The sequence below is a fragment of the Populus nigra genome, chromosome 10, assembly GCF_951802175.1.
Source record: "Populus nigra chromosome 10, ddPopNigr1.1, whole genome shotgun sequence".
NCBI lineage: Eukaryota > Viridiplantae > Streptophyta > Magnoliopsida > Malpighiales > Salicaceae > Populus > Populus nigra.
This window is the reverse complement of record NC_084861.1, coordinates 13,633,584-13,648,917: the sequence shown is the minus strand read 5'-3', so window position 1 is coordinate 13,648,917 and position 15,334 is coordinate 13,633,584. Positions and strand designations below refer to the sequence as shown.

The following is a 15,334-nucleotide window of genomic DNA, read 5'->3' as shown; positions in this document are numbered from 1 at the left end:
AATTAAATATTATATTTTTTAACTATTAAACTTTTTGGTTAGCCGACCAATCATTTTATAATAGTTAATTAAACTGACCGGTCATTTGAAACTAAAAATCTAATGTAAGCTATTACATGAATATTTATTTTTGAGATTTTAATTGGAGTTTAATTTTTAATTAACAAGTTAGACAATATATATATATATATACACACACACACACACACACACACACACACATATATATATATATATATATATATATATATATATATATAAACTTGTAAAATAATATCCAGAAAAATATGTTCATAAAATCATAATTTTTAAATGAATTGATCGACCAGTTCATATAACTAAATCAACCAGTTGATAGGTTGAGCTAGATAATTCATAATGAGGCTATTATCTTATTTAAATCTAACAAAAAAAAATTATTTTTTATATAAAAATTATTATTTATTTTATTAATCTGACATATAATTCCATCAAATTTCACGATAAATAATTTTTTTCACATGCATATAATGGTGGCCTGTCAGAATTTTGCTTTTGATCATAAGTTGGATGGCGCTTCCTACTTCCTAGTCGACCAGAGAGAGAGAGAGAGAGAGAGAGAGAGAGAGGCGATGCAGCGGGGCTGGGGATGGGGGATATGGAGGTAGAGAATAGCTACATTTTCACTTAAATCGCCCACACACGAAGTAAATGCATGGTCATTAACAATAAATACCGTAAGCGTGGAAAGAAACAGGTCAAATTCTCTGTTAATTCCCTTGTTGTGCTCAATATGACCTCGGAAAATCTCTTTGCCATTGAGTGAAAAAATCTTGTATTAAATTAGTGCCATCTCGAGCTCCTCTTTATTGCGTGGCTTTTCCATGAAGCTGTGTGCTTGTGATTTGACTGAGTGTATGAATTGTGTCTACCTTCTAAATATTTAACTAACTGTTAGAAATGAATGATGTGCACATGAGTGGTTGGAGTTGTGTACACTAACCCTCCCTTCTATTTTCTCCGCTGTGATCTTTCAGAAGTTCAGCCAGCTCTGTGCATCTGATTATGAAACCAAAACAGTACAAATATACAAAGCCCCATGGTAGACAAACCGAGATTTGCATGTCGTGGGCTCTTGCCTGGTGAGAATTATTTCTTTTGTTGAGGGAGATAGCAAACTGCAATTTTCTTTCCTATCTTAATTTTTCAATTAAAATGTTGCTTGGTTCCCTTCTTAAATACACTCTTGCAGATACGTCAAGGCACTATCTGCCGATTCATGTCATAAAGCAGATAATTGAATCAATGTCATATGCTAAACTTGTATGTAATGTTGTTGTCTGAGAGCTTTTTCTACATTACCATTCTTTTCTCCTTTTATTATTTTATCGTTATCTGATATTGGATATTACATTCAGTAGAATGTCCTCTACTGGCACATCATAGATGAACAGTCATTTCCTTTAGAAGTACCTTCCTTTCCGAATTTGTGGGAAGGTTCATATACAAAATGGGAACGATACACTGTTGAGGATGCAGTAAGATTTCTATTACCCATTCAATAAGTTTCAGTTTCAAAAACCTGTTCATTACCTATAAGAGTGTTGTGCACAAGATCATATCTCTCAGCTCATTACCAATAAGTTTCAGTTTCAAAAACCTGTTCATTACCAATACAATCACTTATATCTGCTTTAGAAATCAGGAAAACTTGGCTTCTAACTGCTTGCACTATGTGTGTGTCTGTATTTTCATGCTTATGATGTTTAGTCACACTAAATGGTTCAATATCTGACAGATTGCTGGATCTCTACATCGCATGTGAAGCAATGGTGCGTTCCTGAACTCATTTGCTTTATCATTTTCTTCACTTTATTAGTTGATATATGTGATGATGCATATTTCCAAACTGGCCTGCTCCAAAAATTTAGCTTTTAAATATATCTCACTAGAGTATAGGTTGAAGGACATGGGTAAAAACATGACCTTTAAAATTTACCTTGAAGGTGACATTGCTTGACCATTCTCATGTGCAGTTATTAGTTTAAATTTCTGATGCAAGCACGTACTAGTGCTCTTGTGTAGGAAGTTCTTAGGCAAAAATATTTGCTTTGCCTACGTCTTGTACTTGGAGAAGTCCAATACCATCTCTATGGCTTATCGTTTTAGGTTTTCACATAAGAAATAAATCTCATAAGTTAAAGAAATTAGACACGTCAAATGACGGGAGTCCCAAATGATCAGTTAAACTCCAATACAGCTAGTCCTGGACATTCCGTACTGATTGTAGTTTTCTACTACACGAAAAAGGATCTCATAAAAGATGGGCGTGTTCTGGAAATTGGTTGGGCGGGATGTTTAATCACGTCCTCCTGGCTTTTATAGAATTTTTGTTTCCAACATCTGGCGTTTTCTTTGCCCTGTTTGATAACCATTTATTGCAGAAACTTGAAAGTTGCAGGGTCCTGAGTTCAACTGATTTGCACGAAAGATGAAAATATTAAACAAAGTGATTGGCTCTGCTCAGTATTTTGATGCTTTTAATAAAAATTATGTTGTGTAATTGTACCCTATTAATGTGCTTTGATGCGTATTTAGTATTTGGGTGATCTTAGATTATAATAGATCATGGTTGCCATGCTTGCAAATGGGAATCGCGGAATCGCAAAGTGCCAGGTATTTGTGGGTGAAAAAAGGTGCCTGGTATTGAGGCAGGGTACCTGCTGGTTAATTTGCATAATATCTTATCTTGGATTCAATAAGATATAGTTGTTAGTAATATCTTATCTTGGATTCAATAAGAACTGTTTGAATCCACATCATATAAAATCATACCAGCACTTCAGAATTGGTTTTGCTCTTGGATTTTCTTTCTATGGACCTGTCATGACAAGATGACCTGTTGAAATAGATTTCTTATCCATGTTATTTGTTCCCCAAATTAGAGATATTTAGTGCTAGACATTTGACAGATCTTTATTTCATTTTCTCAGGGAAGAAACATTCAATACATTTGCATCAAACCTGAATCCAAGGACTGCAGTGCATAAGTGGTGCGTTTTTGTTTCCAGATACATCCATTCTAATATCATGCCAAGATAACAATTTTGATTTTTCAATAATGGGCTTCTGTTTCTGGTGCTGCAGGTTGGGTGGTTGGGTCTGTGCAAAGGCTGTTGCAAAAAGGTTTCAGATGCGTCTTCAGCAACCAAGGGTTTTCGGTATCTGGACCGTCTAGATGCCCCTTGGGATGATGTTTACAAAGCTGAACTACTTGAAGGAAACTTCTATGCAAGAGCTCGTGATTGGAGGAGAAGTTGGCACGCGGGCAGAGAGCTGATGCTTCAGTTGTTCACCAAACAATATGGCCTCGAGCAGCAGCAGGTACACCTATAGTCAAATGCGTCATCGTCAAGAGTGATGTTAAGAAAATGAAGTCTAATATGGAGTTTTTCAACATATTTTCAGGAACCTCTGATTAAGTTGCTGAGAATTCAGCCTGCTTCTAAAATTTACAATAGATGTCCTCTCATCCACATGAAAGAATAGGAGGTGCAAACTTTGTCAACTGAAAAGCCTTTTCCCTTCGATTAAGGGCACATTAAAATGGATGGCTACTTCAGAGTTTTAATAAATTAGTGATTTTTCGGAGATGATCTACAGTTTTGCAGATAATTGAATCAATTCATTGTGGTAGTATGCAGTTTTTTACATGAGTTAATGGTTTGTGTTTGAAGGTAAGCCTTAATTCCTTGCTTGTACTAAATCAATTTTGTTATGTTTGGATGATCTGTAACAACGTCCGTGTGTGCGTGCAAGAGAGAAATGACCTGGTTGTGCATGGATTTGAATTATAATCTTACATAAGTATTTCCTTGTATACTTGTTTTTGGCTCTTACACATGGTGTTGTGTCGTCCATTCTATGTTATTTATAGAGCGCGTCCGGAAGCAAGAGTAATTTACCATTTCTATTTATGAATTTGATCCAGTTCCTGCTGTTTTATATTCAGGTTCCTGAGCATGTCAATCTGAAGCCAATAAGCTCCCTCGGATTCCTATACATCTTCAACAGTGATTGGCTTTCCTGCAAATATTGCCTACACTGTGCTTGGCTTTTTACAGGGACAGCACGTCCCTTCTGCAACCGGCTTTTCAGAATTATGGGTCTGTCATACGCAATTGATTTCTTTATTCCTGGATCAAGTTTTCATATGAATGGAAAATATTTTTCATATGATTCCCGCATACAAAGCTTTCAGAAATTTCAGTTGTCTGGAACTAGGTCTGAGCGACAGCAAGTAAAGTCTTTCTGTCATTGTCAGCAAAAAAGAAAAATGAAGAGAAACTTTGAAAATAATTACTATCAAATAGGATGGTCAATTGAATTATTAGCTAACTGGTCAAATGCTCCATAAAAATTGAAAAATAGCAACAACTCCTTTGAAAGAAATGAACGGTCTCCGTTATTCAACGTGGTATTGATTCTTAGTTTGAAATCCACACGTTGGCATCAACTTCTTCCTTACATGTCGTCGACCAACGCTCTGATACTGTGAGGTTGTCCAACCTCTGAAGTAAAACCCAAGTTTCTGGATACCGTCCTAGGTTAGAAATCAAAGTCTAACAGCGGTCTTGCTCGAAAAGAATAACTTGATTCAACAAAACAAGAAGCCATGGATGCGAAGCATGATATCACTGTTGCCTGAACTGAACCACTGGGCCTGAGCTTTTCGTCTTTATCCATGTGCAACAACCATCTTACTTGCTGCACAAGGTAATGAAATGAAACTTCGAAAGCTGTCATGATATTGTAACAGGACTACTGGGTCCTACCATTTTGCTGTATGATGATTCCGGATAAATTTCACGATTAGGATCCAATATATATATATGAATAAAAAATAAGTAAATACAATATTTGAGTAATCCCTAAATACATAACTAATTAATCATTGATTTAATAAGTTCTAAATTCACCCTAAACACTAAATTTAATCTAAATAATTATTTAATTTCAACCAAACCAAATATAAATTAATAGCAATACAATATCTTTACCTTACTTATAAAACTACAAGAATATCTAGGGTGACAGCAGCAAAAACAACAATAATGGTAATAATAACAAAAAGAATAATGGATTTTTCAACACAAAAATATCAAATTATGCTTAAAGACTAGGACAAGGTTAATTTTTAATTGTTTTAAGAGTAAAATGTAAGTTATTAAAGGGTTTTTTTTAAAAAGATTAGAGGGTAAACAATGAATGTTTTTTTTTAGAGAGGGAGCGCTAGTGTGTTTGTTAGTGTTTAATTTATTTAAATTTTAATTAATATCGTGTTTATGAAACGCGACATCTAAAATTATCGCGTTTATGAAACACAATATGTATTTAATGTCGTGTTTTAAAAAAAATAATAAGGTCAAACTATATTATTTCATCAAATCTTTTTTAAACGATATCAATCCTTAAAATTTTTAAGTTTAATGTGTTAATTTGACAAAAAAGAAATAATAATTTCAGGAGAAAAACTCACTAGTGAAATATTTTTTCCTTGACGTGTGGCCCATGATATGAGTGTCTTCTTCCCATATATTTTACCAAAGTGTAGTTTTCACATAACAGTGGCAAGATTTGTTCATAAGTTGGTAAAGCTTATCCCATCTCCCAATTTTCCCTGTTGCAGGACCAATCTGTGGTTGGTTTTCCTTTTATTCCCGATTTCCCATCTAGTCCTTCTACTCAAGATATATGATTGACTACCTTTCTAGTCAAGAATCATGCGACTACTTCCTTTTAAAGTAATTTAGCCATGGCAACACATAGAAAAGCAGGTGAAAATAACTGGAATACTTGATTACCGAGGAAACCTTTGCTTCAAGCAGGCCTAATCTCTTGCCTTCGCCTATGGGAAAGCATAAAGGACTCCAAAAATATACTACCAATTCCTTTTATTTGACGATTAGGGTGTTATCAGAACTATGGTTAAACGTCGATGAAGTGCAGATGACATTGATTTCTGCAGAATTGGGCTGGTGTTCGATACAGCAGAACAGAATACTAGCAGAATGCCCGAAGGTGGTGATAGGAATATGCAAACTTTCTTGTACGAATCCTCATGAATTCTTGAATGATTATTAAATCACAGCAGCAACTCCACAAACATTTCCTCGTGACGTTAATTACTACTCCCTCCTTTTTCTGCCCATCCACTGGCATCCCACATTTATTTACTCGGTATATTTTGCTTTTCAGGTGACTCCCTTTAATTTCCCCAGCTCCTCCTGGTCACTGGCATGGCCAAACCAGGTGGTCGAACTGAGAAATATACCGTTGTTTTTTTAAATAATTTTTATTTTGAAATATATTACAATAATATATATATATATTATATTTTATATTAAGCATATTTTAAGAATACTAAAAATAATTAATTTAAAATAAACAATTTAATTTTTTTTAAAATATTTTTAAAACATAAAAATAAAATGATACTGAACCTGTGCTTTTGTCGTAGATCGACTGTCGTCCTATGATTACGAGCTGAGATCGATTTTAAGCCATTAAAATTTGAATATATTGATAGAGTGAGGGTGTCCTAAGTCCTAACCTCGCGCGTGTGTTTAATAATACGAAATTTCCTCCTGGTTTCTGCTTGTCTTCTTTGAATTTTTTTCAAAGGCAGCAAAGCTTGAAAAGTTTTTGCCTGCTGAGTAGAAATCTAAGTAAATTACCATTACTTTTCTATTTTTACTATAAAAAAACAAACGAAATTTCTATTTTCATTTGTTAAAAAAAAACCCTGCAAATTATACCAGACGAATTTTTTACAGTCGAGGTAGGTACGTACAATCTATTTATTTTCCCCTTAATTTTCTTTTAAAAGGTCTCCATTTTTTTAAAACAAATAAAATGAAATGAAATCCTATATTCCTTGGCATTTGTTTCGGAATTAATTCTCTGTATGCTAGCATTTACCACCTTTCGGGGGAATAAAAAAGAAAGAAGATAACTTGTTCACTCAATAAACGTGACCATTATTGAGGTTGATTTTAAATGTGTTTTTTAGTTTAAAAATATATTAAAATAATATTTTTTAAATTTTATAAAAAATTATTGTTTGCTGTTAGAGAATAATATAAATCATATCCCGGAACCTCACCTAACAGCTTAAACTTTTAGGTTGAGATGGTTCTTTGACATGGTATCAGAGCCTTGATGACCAAGTGGTCACGAGTTCGAATCTCACCATCCCTATTTATTTGATAAAAATTAAGCACAAGGTAAAATGGGCCTGTGCAAGTTTCAAGCCCAAAGGGCTTTCACTTGAGGGGGTGTGTTAGAGAATAATATAAATCATATCCCGGAACCTCACCTAACAGCTTAAGCTTTTAGGTTGAGATGGTTCTTTGACATTTGCATCATTACATTAAAACTATAAAAAAACATAAAAATTATAATTTTAAGCAAAAAAAAAAAAATTAAACTTTCACGAAATGTTTTTTTGGAATGTAGGTCGAAATGACGTCTTAAAACCTTTTTGTTTATGAGTTTTAAAAATATTTATAAAAAATTTAATTTTTTATTTTAAATTAATATTTTTAGTGTTTTTTAGATCGTTTTGATGTATTGATATTAAATATGATTTTTTAAAAATATTTTTTTAATGTATTTTTTTTAAAAAATAATAAAACAAATTTTTTATGTGAAATTTTCACACATATTTGTATATAAATGTTTTTTTGGAATGTAGGTCGAAATGACCTCTTAAAACCTTTTTGTTTATGAGTTTTAAAAATATTTATAAAAAAATTAATTTTTTATTTTAAATTAATATTTTTAGTGTTTTTTAGATCGTTTTGATATATTGATATTACATATGATTTTTTTAATATATTTTTTAAAAAAAACTTATAAAAACAAATTTTTTATGTGAAATTTTCACACATATTTGTATATAAATATTAATCATGGGTTTTATAATTTTCACACGACCGAACTCTCATGTATGGAAAGATTTTGCTTATACAACGTTGCTTGTAAATAAATAAAATAAATTGCACGTCGACTGGAAGATGATAACTGTGACACGCTAGCATTTCTTCTAGTCAGTTTTTTTCCTACAATAGCCAGGCAGGTAAGCAAGTGGGCTGAGGTGGCTGCGTTTTAAATGGAATGTTCAACGATACGCTTGTTTTTTAATTGAGAGTATTTTGATTTTGTGTTACGATATATTTTTTTATTTTTTTATATATTTATATTAAAAATATTTTTAAGGTCCATAAAAATCCTTTATGGAAACATGGCTACGAGTTTTATGCACTGCAATGCTTCTATCATGTTTGGGGCGTTTAAAAATGCAATTTTGGTTATTTTTTAAAATGTTTTTTTATTTTAAAACATATTAAAATAATATTTTTTTATTTTTTAAAAATTATATTTAAAATATATTAATTTAAAATAAAAATATAAAAAATTTTAATTTCTTTTTAAAATATTTTTAAAACGTGATGCCAATAAGAATCTTCAAAGGCTACCAGGAGTTTTGACCATGTAATCGAATTGCTTTTCTCAAAATCCAAGGGGAGGAGGGAAAGGAAAGCAATTTACTAATTACACGATATAATTGTTAAGTTCATTCATTTTTATTTTTTAATCAAAATTTTCTACAAATATACTTTAATCATACTTCCAATCACACTCTTGCTATGTTATATTGTGAATAAAAAAAAAAGCAAAGAGAAGAAAAAAAAATGTTAATGCTAGTTAAATAAAAATTAACTTTTAATTTTTTTATTTAGAAATATATTAAAATAATATTTTTTATTTTTAATATTAACATATTAAAATAAAAAAAATCTAAAATTTTCTAGAATCACGATAAACTTTCAGTCTCTTGGTAAGTTGGTATCGTTATATTGTGAATAAAAAAAAAAAAAAAAAGTAAAGAGAAGAAACGAATGCTCATGTCCTCCCCTCCCGCTCTATATATATATATATCGTCAGATAAAGAAACATTACAAGTCTCAGCTGAAAATAAAACCAAAGCAAAAAAAGAAAAGAAATAAGACTGTTTCCTTTCTCCTTCTCTTCGTTTTCTCGTTAACATCCCCAACTCTCCGCTCTTTCCTCATAAATCCTTCACCCTTCACCCTTCACCCTTCACCCTTCACCCTTCACATCATACTGTAAGTCTTGAATCCAATCCCTCCCATTTCTGTCTCTTTCCATTTCTGTGGTCTTTTGCATTAAGTAACTGATAAAACCCTAGATTTTTTTTGGGTTCTTGTTTTGGATTTGTTGGTTTCTTTAAAACTTTGATTAGTGTTATGTTTCTTGTATTATTGATTAATTTGATGTTGATTTGCTGATAATTATTTGATTGCAGTATCACTGGAACACCCTGCTTGATCTAGCTAACCCCAGCATGTTTAGTCTTGAATATTGAAGTAGAAGATCAAAGACATACAGGGTTCTTACGATTTCTGGGTTTGGTTCAAATCCTAGGTCGTTATAACCTTTTTGTTCGAGTGCGGAGTGGGCATGGTGGGCAAAGAAGATGCCTCTAATAATCCTCTGGCTCCGTGCCAGCTTCCTTCTGCCGGCGGGTCTCGCAAAGTCTTCTGGCGTTCTGCGTCCTGGTCCTCTTCTAGGACTGCTCTACAGCACCCTGGAACAGAAGAGAAAGATTGCGTTATAGATCCGAATGGGAATCCTGCCGGTAATAATAGTGGTAATGGGCAAAACAGGAGGTATCCTGCTCCTTTAACTCCGCGGTCTCAACAGAATTGTAAAGCACGGTCGTGCTTGCCACCTTTGTCGATTGCTCGGAGAAGTCTAGACGAGTGGCCAAAAGCAGGTTCTGATGATTCAGGAGAGTGGCCGCAGCCTCCTACTCCGAGTGGGAACAAGAGCGGTGAAAGGTTGAAACTTGATTTATCTTCGATTCAAAGGACCCCTGATAGGAACGGTGGGTTGGTGAAGAAGGATAGGATTGCTTTCTTTGATAAGGAATGCTCTAAAGTTGCTGAACACGTGTATCTAGGTGGGGATGCTGTTGCTAGAGATAGGGAGATTTTGAAGCAGAATGGGATTACCCATGTGTTAAATTGTGTGGGTTTTGTTTGTCCGGAGTATTTCAAGGCAGATTTTGTGTATAGGACTTTGTGGTTGCAGGATAGTCCATCAGAGGATATAACGAGTATTCTATATGATGTTTTCGATTATTTTGAAGATGTTAGGGAACATGGCGGGAGGGTTTTTGTTCATTGCTGCCAAGGGGTTTCACGGTCCACTTCATTGGTGATAGCATATCTCATGTGGAGAGAGGGCCAGAGTTTTGATGACGCGTTTCAGTATGTGAAGGCAGCAAGAGGGATTGCAGATCCCAACATGGGTTTTGCCTGCCAGTTATTACAGTGCCAAAAGAGGGTTCATGCCTTCCCTCTTAGCCCTAGTTCATTGTTGAGGATGTATAGAATTGCCCCACACTCACCCTATGACCCTTTGCATCTTGTCCCAAGGATGCTGAATGACCCTTCGCCATCTGCTCTGGATTCTAGAGGTGCCTTTATTGTTCACATACCTTCTTCAATTTATGTCTGGATCGGTAAAAATTGTGAGGCCATTATGGAAAGGGATGCGAGAGGGGCAGTTTGCCAGATTGTTCGGTATGAAAGAGCTCAAGGACCAATAATAGTGGTTAAAGAAGGCGAAGAACCAGCTCGCTTTTGGGATGCTTTCTCTTATTATTTACCTTTGATGGATAAATCTGCTAATGGAGGAGATCGCGGGGGATCCAGAGCTAAGATTTGCCCTGGTGAGAGGAAAGTAGATACATATAATGTTGATTTTGAGATTTTCCAAAAAGCTATCAAGGGGGGTTTTGTGCCTCCATTTGCATCATCAGAGAATGAACTTGAAACCCATCTTCCTGCTAGAGAAAGCAGTTGGAGTGTGTTAAGGCGGAAGTTTGTCCCGGCTGATATGAAAGAGTTTGTCTCAGCACCGAAGATATTGCTTTCCAGGGTCTACTCAGACTCTATGATGATAGTGCACTCATCATCACCCTCTTCATCTTCGCTGTCATCATCTTCCTCCTCTTCGCCTCTCTATCTCTCTCCAGATTCTATCTCTTCTGATTCTAGCACTAACTCAAAGTACTTTTCAGAATCCTCGCTAGATTCTCCTTCAGCAACTTCATGTTCTCTTCCAGTATCTTCAACCTTGTCTAATTTATCTAACTTGTCTCTCACATCTAAATCTTCTTCCCAACCATTATCAAGTATTTATGGTGTCGATATGTCCCAGCAACATTTTCCGGCAGCTTCCTCACCATCCAAAAAATCTTCACTTTCACTTGCCGAGCGCAGAGGTAGCTTGTCAAAGTCTTTGAAGCTGCCGATGGTGACTGATAATATGAGGGTGAACAATAAACCTCCAAGTTCTCTTGCCAGCCAGGAACAGGGTGCTAAGATAAACGAGAAAACTTTCTCTTGGTGCAATTCAGATAGTATAGACATTGTTTTAGAGTCCAAGGATGATGTTAAAGGAGGTAGACATTCAATTCAACAGTGCAAGTCAAATATTTCTCTGGTCAGAGTAGCTAGTCCTGACTTATATCACAAGGAAGCCTCCACTGTAAATAATTTTGATGAACTGGGTAAAAATTGCCCTGTGGGAGAAAGCTCGGGGTGTTATGTGTCAAATGGGATGGAGGAAAGTGTTGAAGAAAGTTGTAAAGTAATGCAACCTTTGGTATGCCGCTGGCCCAGTCTAGAAAGGATTGCAGCATTGGGTACCAGTGATTTAGATTCTAAAACCGCCTTTGCCATTTTAGTGCCAACCAGAGGTGTAGGCAGAGATGAGACTAGGATTCTCTACTTTTGGGTAGGAAAATCATTTTCCGATGAGAAAAACATGATTCAGTTAGATAACAACAGACTATTAGCAGATTCTGAACATATTTACTGGAGTCAAGCTGGTTATCATGTTCTAACTCAAATGGGTCTTCCGAAGGACCTTACCATTAAGGTATGGGGTTATATTTGATACCTTTTGTTGCAACTTTTGCAACGCCCTATAATTTGTGCACTTTAGTAGCGTGGTTGTCTATTTGCCCTTAAGATTATGAAGAAAAATAGAATTGCTGTTTAACAAAATCTTTTACTCATAACACCCCCCCCCCCCCCCTTCTTTTCTTAAGAAGTTCGCGCAATTGCTCAAAATTAGGTTACCCAAACTTTAAAGTTGGTGATTTAGGGAAAGAACGTAAATGGCTAGTATCCTATTGAGAAGCTTAAGTTGTTTACTTTTTTGTTTGAGGGACTAAGCAAGTGGCACAGCCAATAAATCTCTTAAAATTTTATCCTATCTTCCCTTCCTTTTCCCATTGGTTTTTATCCTATAATCTTTATGTGTGCCTTGATGGTACATACTGTGGACTAATTTGATTGTTTCCTATAGAGAGTTTGCAAGTGTTTGGGTATGGACAGATTAGAGTGATAAGAACAGAATGTTGTGTTGATTCATGAGTCAAGAAATTCTACTTTTTTGATGAAACTTGATAGGAAGAACAAATGAAAAATGCAAGGAATGCTTTCAAGCTCATGGCAAAATCTCAATGAAATTTTGATTTCCTTGGTTTTATTCTTCCATTGAAGCTTCTTGTCTTTGCCTTAGCATCACCCACTTATATGTTATCCCCGTTGCTCAAGTTGGTGGTTATTTACAGTTTCTGTACCTCTATTTTTTATTTTCATGCCTCCTGTTCTGTCAACCATCGCTACAATTCCTTACCATGCATTTTGGCAAAAAATTGTTACTTATTTATTTTCTCAGATCTGAGACAGCAGAAGCATGCTAATAGTTTTGTCATAACTGCATGTTATTGACAGGTGGTCAATGAAGATGAAGAACCAGCAGAATTTCTTGCATTGTTAAGTGCATTGTAGCAACACTGAAGAATGGAGGAATCTGTAATGCAATGGCTTAGACCTTCTTCCAATTTTTTCAGCTGCCCTAATTTTCAACACGTATTTGGGCATTGAAATCAATTCTCACAGCAAAACCACTGAGGTAAATTAATGACCTTCTGTGAACTCACATACTAGCATGTATCTATGAGTTATTATGTTTTACGTGGTTCTGCAAATAGGGATGGTAGCTTTTAGGGGGTGGGGGTTGTTTAGTTGATTCTGCCGGTGTAGGGAAATATTATAATACTAAACTTGTGCTTATGATACCTGAATCTGCATGTTTTTGTTTTATCATAAACAATTCACTTCTTCTTCTGAGTCGTTTTCTTCTCATACTATTTACAGGCGGCTGCTTTCTAAGCTTCTTTGTGGCCATTCACCTGGCTGTACAGTGCCGTAATACTTCATAACTGAATCATTTTGTCGACCAATTGAATGTTCTTGTATATTCAATTATTACCAGAAACAAATTCCTGAAGGCTTTTTCAGGCAAAATAGATACATTGAAATTTCTCTTCCGAGGTTAATTTGCTTTCCAACTTTTGAATTTCTTTTTGTTTAGATGGTAAGATATGCTCGTTGAAATTGTTTTGAATGAGCTGCCCTGATTGCCGTTGTTAAAACTAGTCATCCTTTTTTTACACCGACTGCTGTCTCTCAGGTCGGATGGGCAGACTTATCTCATCTGAGGGTATGCAGGGTAAGTTGCTGGCAGGATTAGCAATCATGACCGAAATCAACCTCGTATGGCATTTGCATTAACTTCATAATAAGTGGTGTTGACCCGGTATTCATTATTAGGAAATGCTCTTCTGATAATAACTTTGGTCATGAATGCTTGTCATTTTGCTGCTCTGGTTACCAGAGACAACTAGAGATTTCACTGATGCTTGAATCATTGTCTCCTGGTGCTTACAACATTGATGGTTCTAATAGTGGAGACTGGAGACCATTCATATGATAACAGGTACCACCCCTAACGCGCATCAATCATATGCCTTTGTGAATACAACACAGCATGTTTTCATCCATGCTCCTTGGAGTTTTGTTTTGACATAGACGCCGAGCTAGAGGCCAATTGGCCAACCACGCAGCGGTTCTTTTTTATTTGTTTTCCCTATCTTTCTCATGTCGTTTTATGTATGTTTATTAGTTTTAATTATCAATATTGGTAAACAAGGATAAGAGACAAGCAACCAGATAACCAAGGTCTTCGTAGTCTGAGCAAGTTGATACGGACCCAGATGATATTAGGTAGTCCGAGCAAGTTGAAACGGACCCAGATGGATTGACAGGGACTTCCACCTCTCTTATTATTTAACCTCTCATCTTTGACACCCCCCCTGGGCTCGAAAATCACTGAACTTAAGTGCCCGTTAATGTCATGTTGGTTTTTCTTCTTTTATGATTTTTTTTTTATTATTATGCTCCATTCGAGGGGAAAGGAAAGGAAAGGAAAATAGATGTGAACTTGATAAAGACAGGCCATAATAATTCTTGCTACGAAGGTCTTTGGTTTAGACACGGGACGTTGCCTTTTTGACTGGACAAATGTACAAAAATCCAACAAATTCGAGGATGTTTTAGTCGGCAAGGTTGAATAAGTCGCAACTTGGCAGATATTATCAACCCGAAAAGGCAGACAGTTTTGCAGAAAGTAGGAGGCAGCATCAAGCAATAATGTAGGAGATATACTACTGTCATTTGGAATATGTTGCCCAGTAATAAAACATAAATGTTGGATCCCTGAAGCTATGATCATCATGACATGTTTTATATGTTGAATAAAATTTCAATATATAAGTTATATTATTATTATTATTATTATTATTATTATTAATATGGCAATAGGAGTTGTTTTTTAATTATTATTTTTTTATTTTTTTATTTTTTTTAACATTAATATATCAAAATAATATAAAAACTAATTATAAAAAACTTTCTTTAGCGAAAAGCTTCACAACCGACAAAACAAAATAGGGGCATATAGTATTGCTTTTTTGAGCTGCTAAATAGCTCCATTATTACAAGTTCCAGTTGTTGAGGAGATTTTCTATCTTTTCTACGTTTTTAAAGTTGAATTTTGAACTACCATATCAGATAAAGTGGTTAAAAAGATTTATTTTCTCATGTAATCTCTCTATTGGAATTTTATGATCAATACAAAAGAAGCATTTATATATTAATTAAAAAATTAAACAATTTTATACAATTTAAAATTTTACATTTCATATCGATTTAATTGAAAATTTTTATGGTTTTTAAAAATGACTAGAGATACTCTCTATATTACAAAATTTCTATAATATAAAACTCATGACACACAAAAATAATAAAAATACCTCAATCTAGAATTTTTGTTTTCTATTAATATC

At 34.6% G+C, this 15,334-nt stretch overlaps 1 protein-coding gene and 1 pseudogene across 1 annotated transcript; both read left to right on the top strand.

The window, feature by feature from the left end:
* The first annotated feature begins 2,199 nt into the window (after positions 1-2,199).
* LOC133705262 (uncharacterized) lies at positions 2,200-3,461 on the top strand (annotated as a pseudogene).
* A 5,522-nt stretch (positions 3,462-8,983) lies between these two features.
* LOC133705390 (protein-tyrosine-phosphatase MKP1-like) lies at positions 8,984-13,486 on the top strand. The gene is made up of 4 exons (XM_062130558.1): positions 8,984-9,170; positions 9,371-12,015; positions 12,879-13,059; positions 13,305-13,486. Exons 2-3 carry the CDS (start codon positions 9,526-9,528, stop codon positions 12,933-12,935), a joined length of 2,547 nt encoding a protein of 848 aa, XP_061986542.1. The 5' UTR covers positions 8,984-9,170; positions 9,371-9,525; the 3' UTR covers positions 12,936-13,059; positions 13,305-13,486.
* The last annotated feature ends 1,848 nt before the right edge of the window (positions 13,487-15,334 follow it).